Raw genomic sequence first — 17382 nt, forward strand, 5'->3', positions numbered from 1 at the left:
CCCCCCCCCCCCCCCCCCCGCCCGGCCGACCTGGAGGTGCTGCAACTTCTGATCCAACCCTGGTGGGAGGCATCTGCTCCTGAGAGCTCTTTCCACCTTCCCCTTGTTTTCCGTGACTGGCTGTTCAACCCAGCAGGAAAAGAGGTGAGCCACAAAACTGAGAGCAAGGCCAGCTTCTTCCCACCCTTGCTTTACCTCTGGAGCAGTGAGGAACACAGCAGGAAAAAAGAAAGGGCCTTTGACTCTCTCCTCCCCACCTCCTTTCATCTGGTCTCCTTTTGTCCAGCCCCATACTTGATTTATGATCCAAATACAATTATTTGCGTATATTACCTCTTGCCCCCATCTTACACAGAGGAAAAAGAAATCCTGGAAATTAATAGGGCCTTTAAGTTTAAAAAGAACCCAGTCATTTTATGTGATCCCCACAACCACCTCAGAGATGGGAAGAAATTATCATTGGAAAACAATAGGTAAGGAAACAGCTCTGAAAACATCGAGCCATCTATCAGTATCACCGGTGTAGTGAGAAGGGAGAAGGACGAGAACTGGAATCCAAACCTCTCTCCCTTTTTTCAATGTTACATTTATTTTTTTTTTTAATTTTTCCAATTCTTTTTTATTTTTAACAAAAAGTTTCCGCTTGAAATGAATAAGTCACAGGAATAAAAAGCAGATCATAAGGAATAGTCAGTGATACTGGGATAGCGATGTAATGGGACAGACGGGAGCTACACTTGTGGTGAGCACAACATAATGTATAGACTTGTCAAATCACTAAGTTGTACACTTGAAACCAGCTTAACACTGTACTCAAAATTAAAAAAAAGTTTCCAGTTTCATTGAGACATAATTGGCATATAACATTGTGTAAATTTAAGATGTATGTGATAATTTGATACATATATATTGTATACATTTGCAAAATTCTTTCGTTGTTTTAAATTCCAGTGTAGTTTACATACAGTGTTATATTAGTTTCAGGCGTACAATATAGTGACCTGTGGCATTTTAGAAACAAAACAAATGAGCAAAGGAAAAAGAGAGACAAACCAAGAAACAGACTCAGGCTGATGGTTCCCAGAGGGGAGGGGATGGGGAGATGGGTAAAATAGGTGATGGGGATTAAGGAGTGCGCTTGTCTTAATGAGCACTGGGTGATGTATGGAATCTGAGTCTCTTAGGTCCTGCTTCTATTGTCCTGGACTTGGCTACCCCTTTGAACATGGGCATTTTGTGATGCCCCCCATCCAGTTTGGAGAACACAGATGGCCCATGGCACAGTGACCATGACCGGAGAGGGCTGTTCCCCCTTGTCCCTCACTGATGCTCCAAAAGATAGGTGCAGGCAGCCACTGAACCCTACTTTCCCTTCAAATCCCCAGACTGAAACAGGAAGCAGGGCATTCTTCTGTATCATGGGTTCTGCCCTAGAGGACTGTGACTTATTAGCATTTTGAAAGCGGTCATGCTAATGAATTATGGTGCTCACAGTGGATTGAGGCCAGTGGTCCCGGCACCAAATATTGCCACCATTATCCATATGCAGTTTCCTTCTATTTGAGCTTTAGTTTGAAATAAGGAGAATGGAGTGGTTTTGTGCATTGCTTCCAGAGCATGATGTAATTAGCCAACTTTGCAGGTGCTTTCATTTAAAAAGTAGACTTCTGATCAACCCACTGAGATTACACAGCTCCACTGCAGTTATCATTCCCTCTCTCCAGATTCATTCCTTTTATCTTTTCCCAGTGGAGATGATTTCAGGTTCCCCATGACAATCCTTCCAAATCCACAAAAGCACGGAGCAGGAGAGAGGTCAGGAGCAGTGATGTTTTTTCAGTGTTCAATTGACATCTGTAATGTGCTTTGAGATCGATAGGGACCGTTTCCTCCCAGAATATACAGGGAGTCTCTAAAAATAATCCTTTTACTTTGTGAAATGTGGTAAGTGGCAGTATTCCTTTGGGTTGGCTTTTGTGTCATAAACATTTGGGAACCATTAAAGCTCCATGTAATGTGAGCGAGTTCATCTGGGCTCCTAACTTGGGCTGATTTGCAGAGTTCACATTGTAGCTTTGACAGAGAGCTTTTGGCATTTGGTTGTCTGATGAATATTACCCCAGAATGATGAATTTTAATAATCCTAGTTTGTACTCCTATAGACCTATGTAATTAAGCTCCCCCATCCAGTTTGGAGAACACAGATGGCCCATGGCACAGTGACCATGACCGGAGAGGGCTGTTCCCGCTTGTCCCTCACTGATGCTCCAAAAGATAGATGCAGGCAGCCATTGAACCCTACTTTCCCTTCAAATCCCCAGACTGAAACAGGAAGCGGGGCATTCTTCTGTATCATGGGTTCTGCTCTAGGTACAGGTCATGAGTGAGGCAAGCATCCCAGAGCTGTGTAATAGGTTCATGGGGCCCCGCCTATCGGTGCAGAGGAGATTTCATTCAGCCCCAGTTAGAGTGTAAAATCCTTTCCGAGCCCACACCCAATTTTGCCCCAGGGTCTTCTCCACCCAACCTCAGTAACTCCAACTTGCTGTCTAGGACAGATGTCCCTTGCAGCCTGACCATGCAGAGGCTGCAGGAATGTGGTCTGTCACACTTTTCCACAGCACTTGGGAGTCTAGAGCAGAAAACCCTGCTTCCCACCAGTCTCCAGGGCCAGCTTGAGGGTATGATGTAAGCAAGAGTGGACAAGGGATTTATTTGTCAGCTGCTTGGCTTACCTCCTGGTGAGGGATTCTGTGGTCAGTTTGATACCCGTTTGATCTGTCCCCTCTAAGACCTCTTTGACTATAGTTTAGCATTTTCCTCTTCACTTCACTCCCCCAGCCTGGGCCTCTGCTCTTAGGAAATGCCAAGGGGAATTATACAACTTGAACTAGTTTGCCATGCTGCTGGGACACTCGTCTGTTACTGATTTCTTCTCTTTTTTTATTAAAAGCATTTCCATTTCCCTTGCTCAGAAACCTCTGAGTGTATGTGCACAATTACCAAAATGCCGAGTCATCAGCATCTTACCTATTGAGGAATGTCAGGCTCTGGGACGTGAAAACATTGATCTTGCACAACACTCAGATGAGCTGGGACTTTCTTTGTTGTGAAGTGAGGGTTTGTGGTTTTTTTTTTTCCTTTTAAAAATTGCTTTTATAGGCCTGACCTTTATAAGACAGTTGTATCTTTCGGTGTTGGGAATCCTTTGGAATTTTGAATAAACCTTCAATAACCTTGTTCTTACTTTTAAAAAACGAAACACAATATGCTTCTCCTCCTCGCACAACAGTGATGTCGCTTGCATTTGATGTGTGGTCCTGGGAGTGACAGCAGAATGGCATGCTTGTGCCGGGTACCAGCGAGGACCAGAGCTCTGGGCGGAACAGGGAGGTGTTTGTGGCCTCTGTTTCCCACAGAGTGTGGAAGTGATTCAGGCAGAGCCTTCTATGGATGGAAGTGGTCTAGTAGATAAGAGAGGCCTGTCTCCCTGCCATCCTCCTGGAACGCGCCTGGAGTTGTGATATAAGGGATGACGAGGTGGAAGAGCACAGGTGGGGTATGCGCAGCACGTGTCCCACCAGGCAAAGTGGAGGGCTGTCGGGGAGAGATGGTTATTTCTCAGGCCCTGCTCATACTCTCTCCACTGGTTCCAAACTAAGTTGCGGACAAGACCCACCAGGTCAGGATACGGCGTTCCAGACTCCACTCACACAACAAAGAAGTCACCCTCCTGCAGGACTGCCTGCCCCCTTTTCCACAGCAGTTACCCTGAGGAAGCGCCATTGACTTAACTTTGCAGCCACCACCCCAGAAGACCACAAAGGGTCTAGCCAAGCCAGAACGCATCAGCTTGTTTTCAAGGGACCAGAACCAGAAATGAAATGCATGCTCTTCTGCCCAGTGCTGCTGCCATTTACGATCACCTGGGTGCTTCACTCTTGTTCTCCATGGCACCATCACTGGCCTTAGTCCGTGGTCACTGGAAGAGGGTCTGGCCCTCCCATCACCCAGTGGATAAGTAGGGCCCTAGAGACCTGACGCCAGGATCCCCAGTTTCACATGCTTTAGGTAAACAAAGTCCCGGTGTTCCCTGTGGCCTCCTCCTCAAGTTACTGAGCCAAAGCCTGAGGCCCCCTGGTGCCTCAATTCTCATTGCACACTCTCTGACTCTGTCCAGCTGCCGTGTTGGAGTGTCCTTCTATCCGCCCCTAGCTTCTTGGAGTAGTCAGCTTCCCCAGGATGATTGTAAGCTGCAAAGGAAAGGCTTTTCAACCCAGGATGATTTGAGAGCTCTGAAATCTTTTTTTAAACAAAATTTAGATTCTACATTAAAACTCTTTAAGGGACCCTTAGGTGTTGATTCATTCACTCTATACATTTTTATTGAGCACCTGCTCTAGGCCAGGCACAATGCTATACGTACTTAGTGGACCACAATGACCAGAAAAGACAAGATCTCTGCCCTCATGAAATTTAGCATTGAATTGAGTAGACGTCACAAGTGCAAACACGTAATGAATTAAAACTTGTGAAAAGTACTTTGAAGGAATGAACAAGGGACAGTGATAGAAAAAAACAGGGAAATCTCAGGACAGCCAAAGTCTTCAGAGAAGGTGGCTTTCAGCTGAGACCTGATGACTGAGACCCAAGGCAGGGGGAAGGTGGGCAGGAGAAATGGCATCTTCTGAGGTAGTGGGGGCACACTTGTATGATTGAGGGCAGCTGAGCAAGTAGGGGAGGGGAAGAGAGTCCCCAAGATGAGACCAGACAGGGAAGCAGGAGTCAGGTCATGGGGGGCTTTCAGGGACAAAGCAAGGAGTTTAAGGGTCCTGGTAATTGGGACTTGAGTGGGGACAGAGATAGAGGCCGACCGGCTTATGTTGGAAGTGGAGGTGAGAGGGCCTGGTGTGGGGCTGGGGGAGCGGCAGGAGTCGGGGGCGCCCCCCAGGTTTCCGGCAGTAAGTGATGGAGTATATGTGAGGGGCACTTCCTGAGAAGGGGACACTGGAATAGAATCCCTAATTCTATAATCCTATCAAGGCAGCGATTGTTATGGTTTTAATGAGAAAAATGATGCAGCCTGTTGTTATTTTACCCTTTTCACTCCCTGGTTTGCCAGACAACGGTAACAGCTTGCAGCTAAACAGACCATGAACCCTCAAGGACTCGCTCCAGATAGATGCTAATCAATTATCTTGACTGGTGGCACCATTATCTCAGGAGACAGGACTGAATTCCCGAGGTTCTCCCCTGGAAGTACAAGGAGCAGAAGCTCTGAGGAGCCAGACCCTGCATCCGAGCCCCTGAACGAAGTCTGTGTTACCAGCGGCTGGCTGCACAGCCCCTTGCCCTGTGGGGAAAGCAATGCGGAGTGGCATTCTCTCCCTCAGGTTTATTCTGTGGTTGAGATTACGGGAGGGTCACCTGAAGAACCTTTCTTCTCTTGATCCAAGAAGGTGGTTCGCATAATCCGTTTTGAAACCAAGTGACATGGTCTTAACTGAACTTTCCCTAGAAGCAGTTCTTGAAAATGGGAGAACAAACCAACCAACCCTGACTCTGAACATTTAGGATGCCTGTGGGTTATTCCAGTATCCCCCCGCCCCCACTTAGGCCTAGATGGAGTCTTGCCCTAGACCCAGACTTTAGAGGACCCCACTTTGGCCCTCCTCAGTCCTAGCCCTTTCTGTGGGGCGAGGAACTCACAGGGCCAGAGCCTGTGTTCTGCCTTCTGGACCACACTTCAGATAGGGGAATCCTGGAGTGCCTCCCCTGAACAGCCCTGGGGGAATGGGACTGGGAAGCCCCTAGGGCAGGGGCTGTTTGTCCCCATACAGCCCTGTTTTATGTTTTCCATTTTAGCAGAAATTCTAAGGAGCTGGACCTTGCCTTCCAGGTTATGATGGTATAATTGTCAAGGACAAGGATAGAACATATTTTAACAGTTTATTAATGTGACTCAAATAGGTACCCATATAGTTTGTGGGCCTCTGCTTGTCCAGGGTCCTGCCAGTGTTAGGGCAGACCTGAGGCATCCCCGCTAACGTACCTCACCACGGCAAGGATTGGTCGTATGTGCTGTCAAACCTAAGGCTTGTGAGTGGAGTTTAGATCCTGGTAGAGGATCTCTCGCTCTGGAGCAGCTGAACCCACACTCACAGCACGGTCCTCATCTCCTGCATTAGCCCAAAGACCAGAGCTGAGAAAGGCTGTGGTCCACCGCTGCCCAGCTCCTCGCTGGTGGAGGTTGTGGGGAGCTAGAGGAGCCTGAGCAGAGGGGAGCCCTGAGCCTCTGACGGGAAGGGTGCGGGCCCGCGTCTACCACCCAGTGTTAGCATTGCCCAGAACTCCTGCCGGCCCTCAGTAAACACCTCTCTCTCTCCCCCTCCCATCTCCCCCCCCCCCCCCCCCCCCCCTCCCCCCCCCTCGTCTCTCCCTTTCCGCCCCCCCCCCTTTCTCCCCACCTGCCTCTCCTTGCCTTTTCTCCCTCTCCCCCACCATCTGCAGTAAACCGGTCCCCTTCTCGCTGCAGCGGGTTGAACCGCTCCGAGTCTCCAAACCGCGAGCGCAGCGACTTTGGGGGGAGCAGCACCCAGCTGTGCGGCGGCAGCAACAACCTCTACACTCCTGACTACTCAGTGCACATCCTCAGCGATGTGCAGTTCGTGAAGGTAATCCGCCCCCGCCCCCCGGGAGGGCCATCGCTCGCCAGCCAGCCAGCCCCAGGGGGCAGCGGCACAGGATGCGCATCCCAGTGCCCTCGGAGAGAACGCTGGCTGGTCATTGTTCCCTGGCTTTATAAGGGCCCTTAAGATCTCCTGATCCCCATTTCTCGTGTGGGGAAACAGAGGCATAGAGCAATAGGGAATTCGCTTGCCTGAGACAAGTTGGCAGCAGAACTGTTTCCTTTGGATCCCCTGCCATTGGCACCAGGTTGCTTTGGTTTTTTTTTTCAAGATAAATTTGCAGGTGATTCATAAACCAAGTGTCTAGAAGAAACCACACTATGATTTTACGTATGATGGTATATATTTACATCTTACTGTTCCAGGTCTAAAATGCAATTTGGCATGTATGTTAACTGTTAACCCTTCATGTAACCGTCCTGCCCTTGGCCGTCACTGGGCTGTGTGGGGCTCAGGGGAGCGTCACTGCACAGGTGGGAGAAGCAGCGATGCTCATCGCCCTGTAGTTAAAGGGTGGGGGAGCTGTTTCTTCATACTCCTCATTGAGACTGGGATTGCACAGAAACCTAGAATTTCCTCCTTTCTCTTGCTTTGATAGGCTTTATTTTGTTTTGTTTGCTAGCATTCTGCAAACCGTTACATGCTTGGGCCAGAGATCAGGAGTGAGCCCCATTTCTCCAAGTCCAACTAAACACCCGATGAGTTCACTTGGTAAATCGCAGGCTGGATTATGAGAGATGTGTTAATCACAAAGGTGGGAAGAGGTCCTCTCCTGTCCAGAACACAAGCTCCGATAATTTGAGAGCAGTGTGCGCTGGCTGGTTTTCTGTGTTCCAGAACCTTGCAGACACCCTGAGCTGAAACTGTAAGGATGGAAAGTTACCAGAGGCAGGCGCTGAGCCTGGAGGGTGGGGTGGGATAACTGTTTGTGGGATAACTGTGCATGTGCTTTATGGCTCCTTTGTCTGAATGATCCACTTAGTCTTACCACCACCCTGTGCGGTAGGTCCTACTGTCATTCCCATTTTAGAGATGAAGACTTTGGAGCTTGAGGAGTCCAGGGCTGGTGGAGCCAAACTTCAGAGTTGGGTCTCTCTGTCTTCAGAGTCCAAACCCTCAAATCCCTGGGCTTTAGGGAGAGTTATGGGAAATCAGAGCTGAAGGAGCCCCAAGGAGAAGTGACTTTGGGAACTAACCCAACAATACTCATGGTTCTATATGACCGGAGACACTTAACAAATCCTGTATGACAATGAAGGTAAAGCCTCAGAAAACTGAAACCCGTGATTCCCCTCCCTGCGTTCAGCCCTGAGGCCCTCTCACTACAGGCCTTCCTCAGAAGTGGAGGTAGGAAAAATGTGAGCAGAGAAACTATTATGCCAGCTCTTACTGGTTTGTAGTGCTCGTCACATGGTTTGTGGGAAAAGAACTTGAAAGTCACAGTATGAGTAAGTGGCTCAACCATACTGACCGCATGCTTACTCTGTGCTTGTCTAGGCTTTGGCAAGGGACTGTGGTGAACAAGACCCTAAGCTCCTGCCTTTCTAGAGCTTCTGTGCTAGGAGGGGGACAGAGAGGATAAACCAGTAACCACAGCGTAAAGAACCTAATTTCAGGTAGTGATAAAGGCCATGAAGGAAACAAACAGGGTCGTGGGATAAACAGGGATTGGGCAGAGTTGGCAAGGGGGCTGCTTGCTTTAGAAATGGTTATCAGAGCGGGCTGAGAAAAGGACATTTTGGCTGGGACCTGAAAGGGGCGGTGGGGAGAACTCAGGAGAGAAACCACGGAGGCAGGAGAGAGCTTGGTGGCTCACGGATCTGAGTGCCTGCACACGGTGCGCAAAGACCGAGGCTGACGCGAAATGACAGTGGAGGCTCAGCAGCCGTGTCCTGTGTCATCTTTAGGCCGGCGGGAGCCCCCTGAATTCACTGCAAGTGCACTGGGAATTTTTGTTAAGTTTGCTTCTCAGGTCTTATCATTTGTCTTAGTTCGGGCTGCCATAGCAAATTGTCATAGACTGGGTGACCTCAACAAACACTTCCTTCTCACAGTTCTGGAGGCTGGAAGTCCAAGTCCCAGGAACCAGCAGATCCAGTGTCTGGTGAGAGCCCATGTTCTAGTTTGCAAATAACTGTCTTCTTGTATGCCCACGTGGTGGGAAGAGACAGACAGGAAGCAAGCTCTCTTCTTAGCAGGACACTAATTCCATCCACGAGGGCTCCACCCTCATGACCTAACTACTTCCAAAGGCCCCACCTCCACCTATCAGCACGTGGGGGGTTAGGATTTCAGCATATGAATGGGGGGGGACACAAATGTTCAGTCCCTCACATTGTTTATATAACACGTTTAGGAAATCAATATGAGGATTTGGCTTGCTGGTCTGGGGAGGAAAGTGAATGAGATTTTGAGGCGTCCTGTTTAATGAGCAACTGTGATGAGCCCAGAGTTTTCTGGAACATCTCTAGGTGTACATAGATTGGAGAGCACTTTCAGGGGATGGAGGGGGCAGCTCCTCAAAGAGGAGTGTGTTAAGATGAACACCTAGCATTAAGTTTGTAAGGATCTTCTTAAAACTTACAGGTGAGCTCATAGACATCCAGGCCTAGAACATAAGGAAAGGGGACATTCACAGCTAATGAGGAGCATTAAAGGGAAGTGTCTTGCCTGGCGTGAGACGGCGGACGGGTTAAAAACCCCAAACCCGAGGTCAGTCCTCAGGTGCAGGTGTCATCGTCTCGGTCAGGCAAGAGGACCATGCTGTGACCTGGGGCAACTGAGCAGCACAGAACATGGTCCTTTTTCCCACCTTGACATTTTGACATTGAGAAGACTAAATGTCAAAAGAAGTTGAGGGAAGGCTAGAAACCAGTCAAAGTATTATTCAGAAGCCTCCTTCAAATCATGGCCCCCATCTCTTAAAAACTTCAGTTGTAACAGTTCTATAGAGGGAACTTTGGAAGTTCAAGCTGTTTGAATGCAAGTGTGTGTTTTGTTTTGGTGCTGGTTTTCTCTTTTGTTTTGTTTTTTTATATAAGTTAAGATGATGCCTTAGACTAAAGTTAAAAATTTCTTTCTGCTGATGTAACAGACTTGTTAGGGCCATTGTTTAGGCTGCCGTTTTATTCCCCTCGCCCGCCTGCCCCCCCCCCCCCCCCCCCCCCGCTTTTTAACAGAGGGTGAGCTTTTGAGGAAGCTAAAGAGAAAACTGTGCAAGAAGGCTGGTCTCACAGCCCAAGCCCCTGTGATGGGCTGCAGGAAGATTTTGCAAGGGTTTTTCATGTCCAGCAGACTGAGGTTCCAGAACATTTATTAAGTCCAGGAGTAATTTGACTTCAAGATAAGCTACAAAATTAGATAGAAGGGTGTATCTAATGATTATCTGGGAGAACTATTAAAGCTGTGATTAATCATAGTTAGTGCATTATGAATGAAGGTACCAAAGCATCCTTACGAATTTTTTAAAATTGTATTTTGTAAATATCATTATTAAACTTAGGCTATTTGGCAGATGTCTTACAGTCTGGATTGTGTAACCGTGACCAAGATGCCCCATCACCATCTGGTGGCAGAATCCCTAAATTGCAGGATGGTGTTTTGGGGGATGAACATCCTAAAGATAGGAGAGACAGCACCCTGGTTGAAGGTTAACTTCTGAATACATTGGCTTCGAAGTCAGAATGTCCAGAAGGGCACACTTACTTCTGGTTAGTTTCAAGATAAACAGATCTCCATTTCCTTTGTAATTTAGTGGCAGCTTGAGTTCTTAACTGGCCATGTGTAAGAGAAGACAATTTGATTCAAGCTATTGCTAAGAAATGGTTGTTTCTACAGTAGTAAAGAGAGAATAAAAACACATTGCCTTTTGAGCAGTGGTTTGATTCCCTCAGTGAACCAGTCGGTACGTATTTATCGAACATTAATAATGGTTCTAGACACCATGGTCTCTCTAAAGAAATATAAAACATATCCTCTGCCTTATGAGATTAAAATCTAGTCAGGGAGAAGAAACATAGGTTAAGCTATAGTGACCCATGCAGGGTAGTATCTAATTGATTACAAATTCGTGTGGCACTTATTTGAAGCACGATATTGCTGGAGAACGTACTAGATGTTTAAGAATTAGGAAAGAGGAGGGACACTGACAAAAGGCATGTGGAAGGCAAGTAGACAGAGTGCATTCAAGGGACAGTGAAGAAGCAGCTGAGCTGGCCCCGTGGTTCTCTGGGGGCTGTGGGAGCACCACTGGCCACGCAAGGCCACATTATCAAAACTGGGCAGAGAGGTTCAGGTTGATCTGCTGGACCTTTGCTATCCAACCCGGGAGCCAGCAGCCACATCCACGAGCACACAAAACGTGGCTCGTCCAGACTGATGTGCCATACCTGTAAAATACTGCTGGATTCCAAGGACATAATACAAAAAGAATGTACAAGTCCCCGTTCATAATTTTATGTTGACTGCATGTTGAAGTGAATTTTTTTTTTGGATATGTTGGGTTAAATGAAACATTATTAACATTAATTTCACTTATTTGTTTTTACTTTTTTAATGTGACTATGAGAGAATTTTCAATGACCCGTGTGACTCCCGTTCTATTTCTGTTGGACAGTACTGTGCCACAGAGGAACGAGTTCTCAGGCGGTTGAACAGGGGGAGCAAAGTGACAAAAGGTCATGCTTGAAGCAAAATAAAAACTTAAGAAGAAGAAGAACTGAAGGGGAAAAAAAAAAGGAATGCTTGAATCTAGAAATGCAGCTGGGGAGAGGTTGTTTCCTGAACACCTTTTCTAGAGTGGTGCCTTGTCAACAATTTCTGTGAAGGTGACATGTGGTCAGGGCAGTAGTTTATGATTTTTTTCTTTTTTTAATTTAAAAAGAGGAAGCATTGTGACAGCAAGGCTGTGAGACCGAAAGAGAAGGTAGCCAGTGGGCGGTGCCTTTCCTTTTACACAACCATCTGCCGCCTGTGTGGGTCCTGCCCCCACACACCCCCCCCCCCCCCCCCCCCACACCCCCCCCCCGCCCCCCCGGGCCCCCCCCCCCCCCACCGCCATGCCCAGAGCCACGCTTCTGCGCTGATACGGGTCCTGGCTGTGGTCGTCTGTATCTTCCCTCTAGCACCATTGACTGGTGGTTATCTGTGTGATGCATCCCAGACAGAGAACTCGGGACCTTGTAAGGAAGCAAGACCAGAAACAATACTTTATTCCCAGCTCATTTCTTACTCCAGAACCATGCTTAAAGAGGGTTAGAGTTCCTGGATCCTTGATTCCAGCTTACTGGAGGATGATCTCACTTTTTCTTAAGAACAAAGAGAGAATGGTACGGCTCACTGTGCATGCAGCCTGGACAGAACCTTTCCAAAAATAAACTAAATACAGCACTTTGCAACACTCCCCAGAGGCTTCTGGGTTGGGGACCACAGCTAATGTACCAGCTGATTGGAGCCCTGAGCCCCCAAATCCATTTCAAACCAGAGTACACCCCCCTCCCTCCTATCTTCCCTCACTCACCGGCTCTCCTCTCTCCATCTTCCTCTTCTCATTGTCCCCGCTTGGAATCTCCTTCTTTCCCCTACTTTGTCTTTTGCTTTATTTTCTTAGTTAAGAATTTACTTTCCTGAGACCTCATCCTGCTTTGGCAGCCCCTCCACTCCTACTCCGGGGTCAGAGGGACCATTGCCCCTGCCCCCACCTCACCTCATGCCATGCCGTCCACAGTTTAGACATAATGAGATGGTAGGTTTGACCCCTTTCTTTGAAGTGTATGCCCATTATAAAGTTAACTTGTGAGAGATGGGTGTGGACGTGTTTTAAACTGTCATTTCTAACAGCTGGACGTCAGGTTCACTGGTGTTATCTCATTATCTCTGGGCCTCTGTTACGGGCTCAGAGAGGTTAATGATTTGGCCAAGGTTGCCCAGCTTGAAAGTGGCAAAACTGGGACTAAACTAGAAGCCAAATCTAAACTAACTGGCTAACTCAAAAAGAGTAATATGCTTTGTTGAGCTTATCAGGTGTCATTTAGGAAAATTTTCTGTTCTTTAAGCCAGGAGGACCCGCGAGACTCCAAAGCAGGCTTCACCTAGAAGAAGGCTATGGGCACGGTAGAGAATTGGGTTTGATGGTGACACTGGTCCAGGCCGTGTGCCGGCTTCTTGTCACTCATCAGATGCCTGTAGACCCCAAGCCTACAAAGTAGTTATTGGGGCACCTGCCCTAAAGGGTTGTGAAAGCAGGCCCAGGGCAGCCGAGGGACATCCATTCCCAGAGCGCAGAGCCCAGGCTGAGATGGTTGCCCCTGGGGAGCAAGAGTAAAAGGCCTTTAACCCCAAATATCCAGGTTGCAGGGGCACCATTATCAGACTCTGGACTCTCCCGCTCTGGGAACTTAGAATTCCACCATCTCATGTCCCCTTCCATCTCCCTGGCTCCAAAGACTGAACAGCATTTTCCCAGGCAAATTGCACAGCGTGGGAGACCGTGCACTGGCTAGGATTCTGAAAGCTTGCTGTCAAACTTCAGACAATCCCTGGACATTTTGGGACCTCGTTTTCTTATCTGTACAGTGGGGATCCCAAGAGCTCTCATGCCTACCCCACATAGTCGCTATGAGCAGCAAAGGAGATAACACATCCCAGTGCTCTATAAGCCATAATACGCTCTATGGATGGAAGGTTCCGTCCTCATATCCCGACCCCATATCTTCCATATCTATATCCTGCAAAAGCAAGCTCTTATGAGTAACACTAATTCTGAACACCTAATATCAGTCCTGTCTCTTTAGGATATTTATAGCACTTCCAGCATTGTATATGATTTCCCCCCAAAATTAACCCAGTGATGTTTGATTTTTTTTTCTTTATTTTTTTATTTTTTTATTGTTATGTTAATCCCCATACATTACATCATTAGTTTTAGATATAGTGTTCCATGATTCATTGTTTGTGCATAACACCCAGTGCTCCATGCAGAACGTGCCCTCCTCAATACCCATCACCAGGCTAACCCATCCTCGCACCCCCCTCCCCTCTAGAACCCTCAGTTGGTTTTTCAGAGTCCATCGTCTCTCATGGTTCTTCTCCCCCTCCGATTTCCCCCCCTTCATTCTTCCCCTCCTGCTACATTCTTCTTCTTCTTTTTTCCCAGTGATGTTTTAAATAAGAAGAAGAAATGGCAAACCAGTTTGGTGAAAAAGCTATCAGGCATGAATTTGTTACTGTCAGTAAATAGTTTATCTGTGAGCTTCCTGGTTATAAAAGCAAAGAGCGCAAACATAGTGGGATATTTGGATTCTCATCCGGTGTAAGGAAGTACATCATTTACCTAGAGAAAGGACCTTTTTCCTGGCAGTAATTTCTGGGGAAGGGTTTATCAAACGGATTTCTATAGGACTATGGAAGGCATCAGAAAAAAAAGTAATACATATTGGCTTCATCTGTAGTTTTGCCAGAGTTTCTGTTCTTCATATGGAAGTTTCTTATTTCAGCCCTCGACGCAAGCTGGGGGTCCAGTAGGAAAGCTGAACATCAGTGAAGGCCATTATCAAGGGGAGCCAAGATAGTAATTGATTACAGGGGACATTTCCAAGAGTCCAGAGCTGTGGTTCTCAACCGTGGTGTGCACTGGGATCACCTGGGGAGCTTTAAAGGATCCTGATGTCTGTGCCCCACTCTCAGAGATTTGGGTATAATTGCTTAAGGGTGTTGTCTGAGTATCAGGATATTTTAAAGCTTCCCAAGTGATTCTCATGTGCTGCCAAGGTTGAGAAGCACTGTCCCAGAAGGCATGAATAATTAGCATGTCACTTTGATCCTTTCTCTGAAGCCGTGAAAGTCCCTGAACCATCAGCGTGGGCTGCATCACAGACAGTTGGTGGTGAAATCTCTAATACATGCCTGATGTTCTCTGTGATTGATTCACGATAAGGTTTAAGACTGAGGGTAGGCTCCAGAGTTGACATCTCCTGGGGAAATTTCAGAACCTGACTTCTCTCACTTCCCAACAGAGGGCGCTGCAAAAGTCCACAGTCACATTGACTCTATTGAAGACTTCAGACAGATGCTAAGTGGAGGCCCCCATCGTTGCATGCCATAAAACACAGAGCATATCATTTTGACCTGAAAAATATCAACGCCAATTAACGCTTTGTCGCTTTATCCATTTGACTCCTTTAAAGGGGGAAAGAAGAAAAACCTGAGCAGGACTGTGTCTGATTTTAACTAGGTCTTAAGTCAGTGGTTCTCAGAGTGTGGTCTCCAAACCAGCCGCATCAGCATCACCTGGGAACTTGTTAGAAATGCAAACTCTCAGGCACCACCCCAGACCTAGTGAATTAGAAACTTGGAGAGTGGGGCCCAGCAATCTTGTTTTAACAAGCCCTCCAGGTGATTCTGATGCTGAAGTTTGAGAATCACGGTTTTAAACTATCAAGAGAACTGTATCCCCTCTAATGGACGACAGTATGGCTAGAAGGTTAGGATCTCTGCATGTGTCTGTCCCATAAGAATCGCAAAAAGACACGCATTCTTAATTGGTGTTTTGTGTTTAGATTAGTTGTGCTTAGAGTTTGCTTGATCCGCATGCAGAGTCAACCCAGAGCATGTGAGGATGGAGCAGTCTAGGCTTGACTCCAGCCTTGGGTTTGACCATCACCCACAGCCCCCAGGGAGGCCAGGCGTGGGGCACATCCCAGCCACCAGGGAAAGGAGGGCCTGGAGAACAGGTGCTGAGGAGTGGGCAGTTGACGAGGGGCCAGAGTCGGAAGAGCCCTTGCCAGATACCAAGCCAGCTTCAAGCCACCTCTGTTCCAACGTGGAAATCTTAACCATGCCCTCTCCTGTTTCCAGCCACACACCCTTCCTGTTCCCACAGGTAATACCAATCCTGCCCCTAAAGGAAAGAGGACTATGAGCAGTTTGTAGTTTTGCCAGTTGTCTAGCTAAATGCAACGAAGACGGGAGGAAAACACTGAAGGGACCGTGGTACGTGGGAAGGATGTAGCGCTGTGTGCCATTTTCATTTTTCACCCAGGGCCTTTCACTGATTAACAGTATCATGTTTCTATATTGGGTGGTGCAAAAACCAGCCCATTTTTACTGGAAACAAGGATATCAGGCAGACGTACACCCAGAGAACAGGGATGACCGATAAACCTTTCCATATTCCAGAAAAGACATTTGATCCATACTTTTCCTGCCTGGAATTCTGGAAGCTCCCTTCTGGCCTGGCTAAGCCTGACTCTCTAGATGCTTTTACTTGTAGGTGCAGCTTGACACATCAGGAAAATCACGAGAAAGACTCCCATGATCTGAGGAGACAACTGGGAGACCTCTGCTGTGCACTTTTCCCACATAGGAGCATGAGCCCACATCCGGCCGTGGCCCAAGTCCAAATCAGAAATGCTTGCGTGCTCTCGGGCCTCAGCCTCCAGCTTCCTGATGGGAGGACCTGGAACAGCAGAAGTTCCCTCCCCATAGTCCCCGCCAACTGACCCTTGGGAAGAGTGCCCTTGGCAATAGTATCAGCATGCGTTTAAAACTTTGCAGTGGGCAACCACCCTGCTAACTGAAGGTACCCTCCATCCTCTCCCGAGTCTCAGGAGAAGGTATGGCTCCTCCAGGTGCACTGAGGAGCCCAGAGCCAATAAAAAAGAGAGTGGTGACGCAGTGTCTCTCAACTGCTAGGCTGGTACAGCTTGGGAAAGGACCCAGTTCATGGATCCTAGACCACAGAGGTCAGGGGTTCCAACGCACCCCAGTAGAGCTGCTTCCGAGCTCGGAGAAGTGGACCACATCCAGAGAGGGCTCTGCCCCGCTCCTCTTGAGCTTCCTCCCCCCGTGCCTCTTTCTTCTAGATCACACGGCAGCAGTACCAGAATGCACTCACCGCCTGCCACATGGACAGCTCACCCCAGTCCCCTGACATGGAGGCCTTCGCTGACGGAGACTCCACCAAAGCCCCTATGACCCGCGGTACCCCCCAGACCCCCAAGGATGACCGTGCCATCACCCTCCTGAGCAACAGGAACAGCCTGCCATGTAAGTCGGGCAGGTGGGCTGGGCTCCCATCCCGAGCCAGCTGGAGTCTCAGGTCTTCTCCAGAGCAGACTGGTCACACACTTGCTGTCCTCCACAGGCAGCCACTCAGATGGGCTGAGAAGCGCTGGCGAGGTCGTGGACCTGAGGATGGAGGAGATGGCCTTCGCCCAGGAGGACGTGAGGGGCCTCGAGGAGCAGAGCACACAGCAGCTCTTGCTGTCTTCTGCAGCCGTTCCCACCACAGCAGGTCAGGGAGGAGGTCAGGCCTCGCCATCAGTTGCTGGGATGGCCCGGGGAGAACCGGGTGAGGGGCTCCAGCCCCCGTGTGCTATTTCCCACCTCCTCACACAGCGAGCGAGGGAAGGGGAACTCCCACGTAGAGAGCACCAGCCCCTCATCAGGCGCATCACTCCATTCTCCCAGGAAGACAATGTGTCAGGCAGGGTCAGGAGCAGGTTTCCACGTGGATTCAGATCCTTGCAATTTTCTGTTTCCTGACCTTAATAGGTAAGTTTCTTCCTTATGTTAAGAGATGTAAATCTCGGTGGCTAGGTCATCAAGTAGCTTTGCGCATAAATGAGATAGCAAATACAGAGGGCACCTCACAGTGCTTGGTACCATGCTCTGGGCATAGTAAGTGGTTCTCATG

The 17382-nt window shown here is 48.3% G+C and overlaps 1 protein-coding gene across 2 annotated transcripts in view; it reads left to right on the plus strand.

The window, feature by feature from the left end:
- CNNM1 (cyclin and CBS domain divalent metal cation transport mediator 1) overlaps window positions 1-17382 on the plus strand; it is a 59480-nt gene that overhangs the window by 37399 nt on the left and 4699 nt on the right. For both annotated transcript variants that reach the window (XM_032432361.1, XM_032432362.1), the window contains 3 exons: window positions 6511-6674; window positions 16550-16733; window positions 16831-16980. In XM_032432361.1, coding sequence (XP_032288252.1) covers window positions 6511-6674; window positions 16550-16733; window positions 16831-16980 — 498 coding nt within the window. The remainder of the gene's footprint in view (window positions 1-6510; window positions 6675-16549; window positions 16734-16830; window positions 16981-17382) is intronic.

This window comes from Phoca vitulina, unplaced genomic scaffold (genome assembly GCF_004348235.1).
Source record: "Phoca vitulina isolate PV1807 unplaced genomic scaffold, GSC_HSeal_1.0 scaffold48, whole genome shotgun sequence".
Taxonomy (NCBI): Eukaryota; Metazoa; Chordata; class Mammalia; order Carnivora; family Phocidae; genus Phoca; species Phoca vitulina.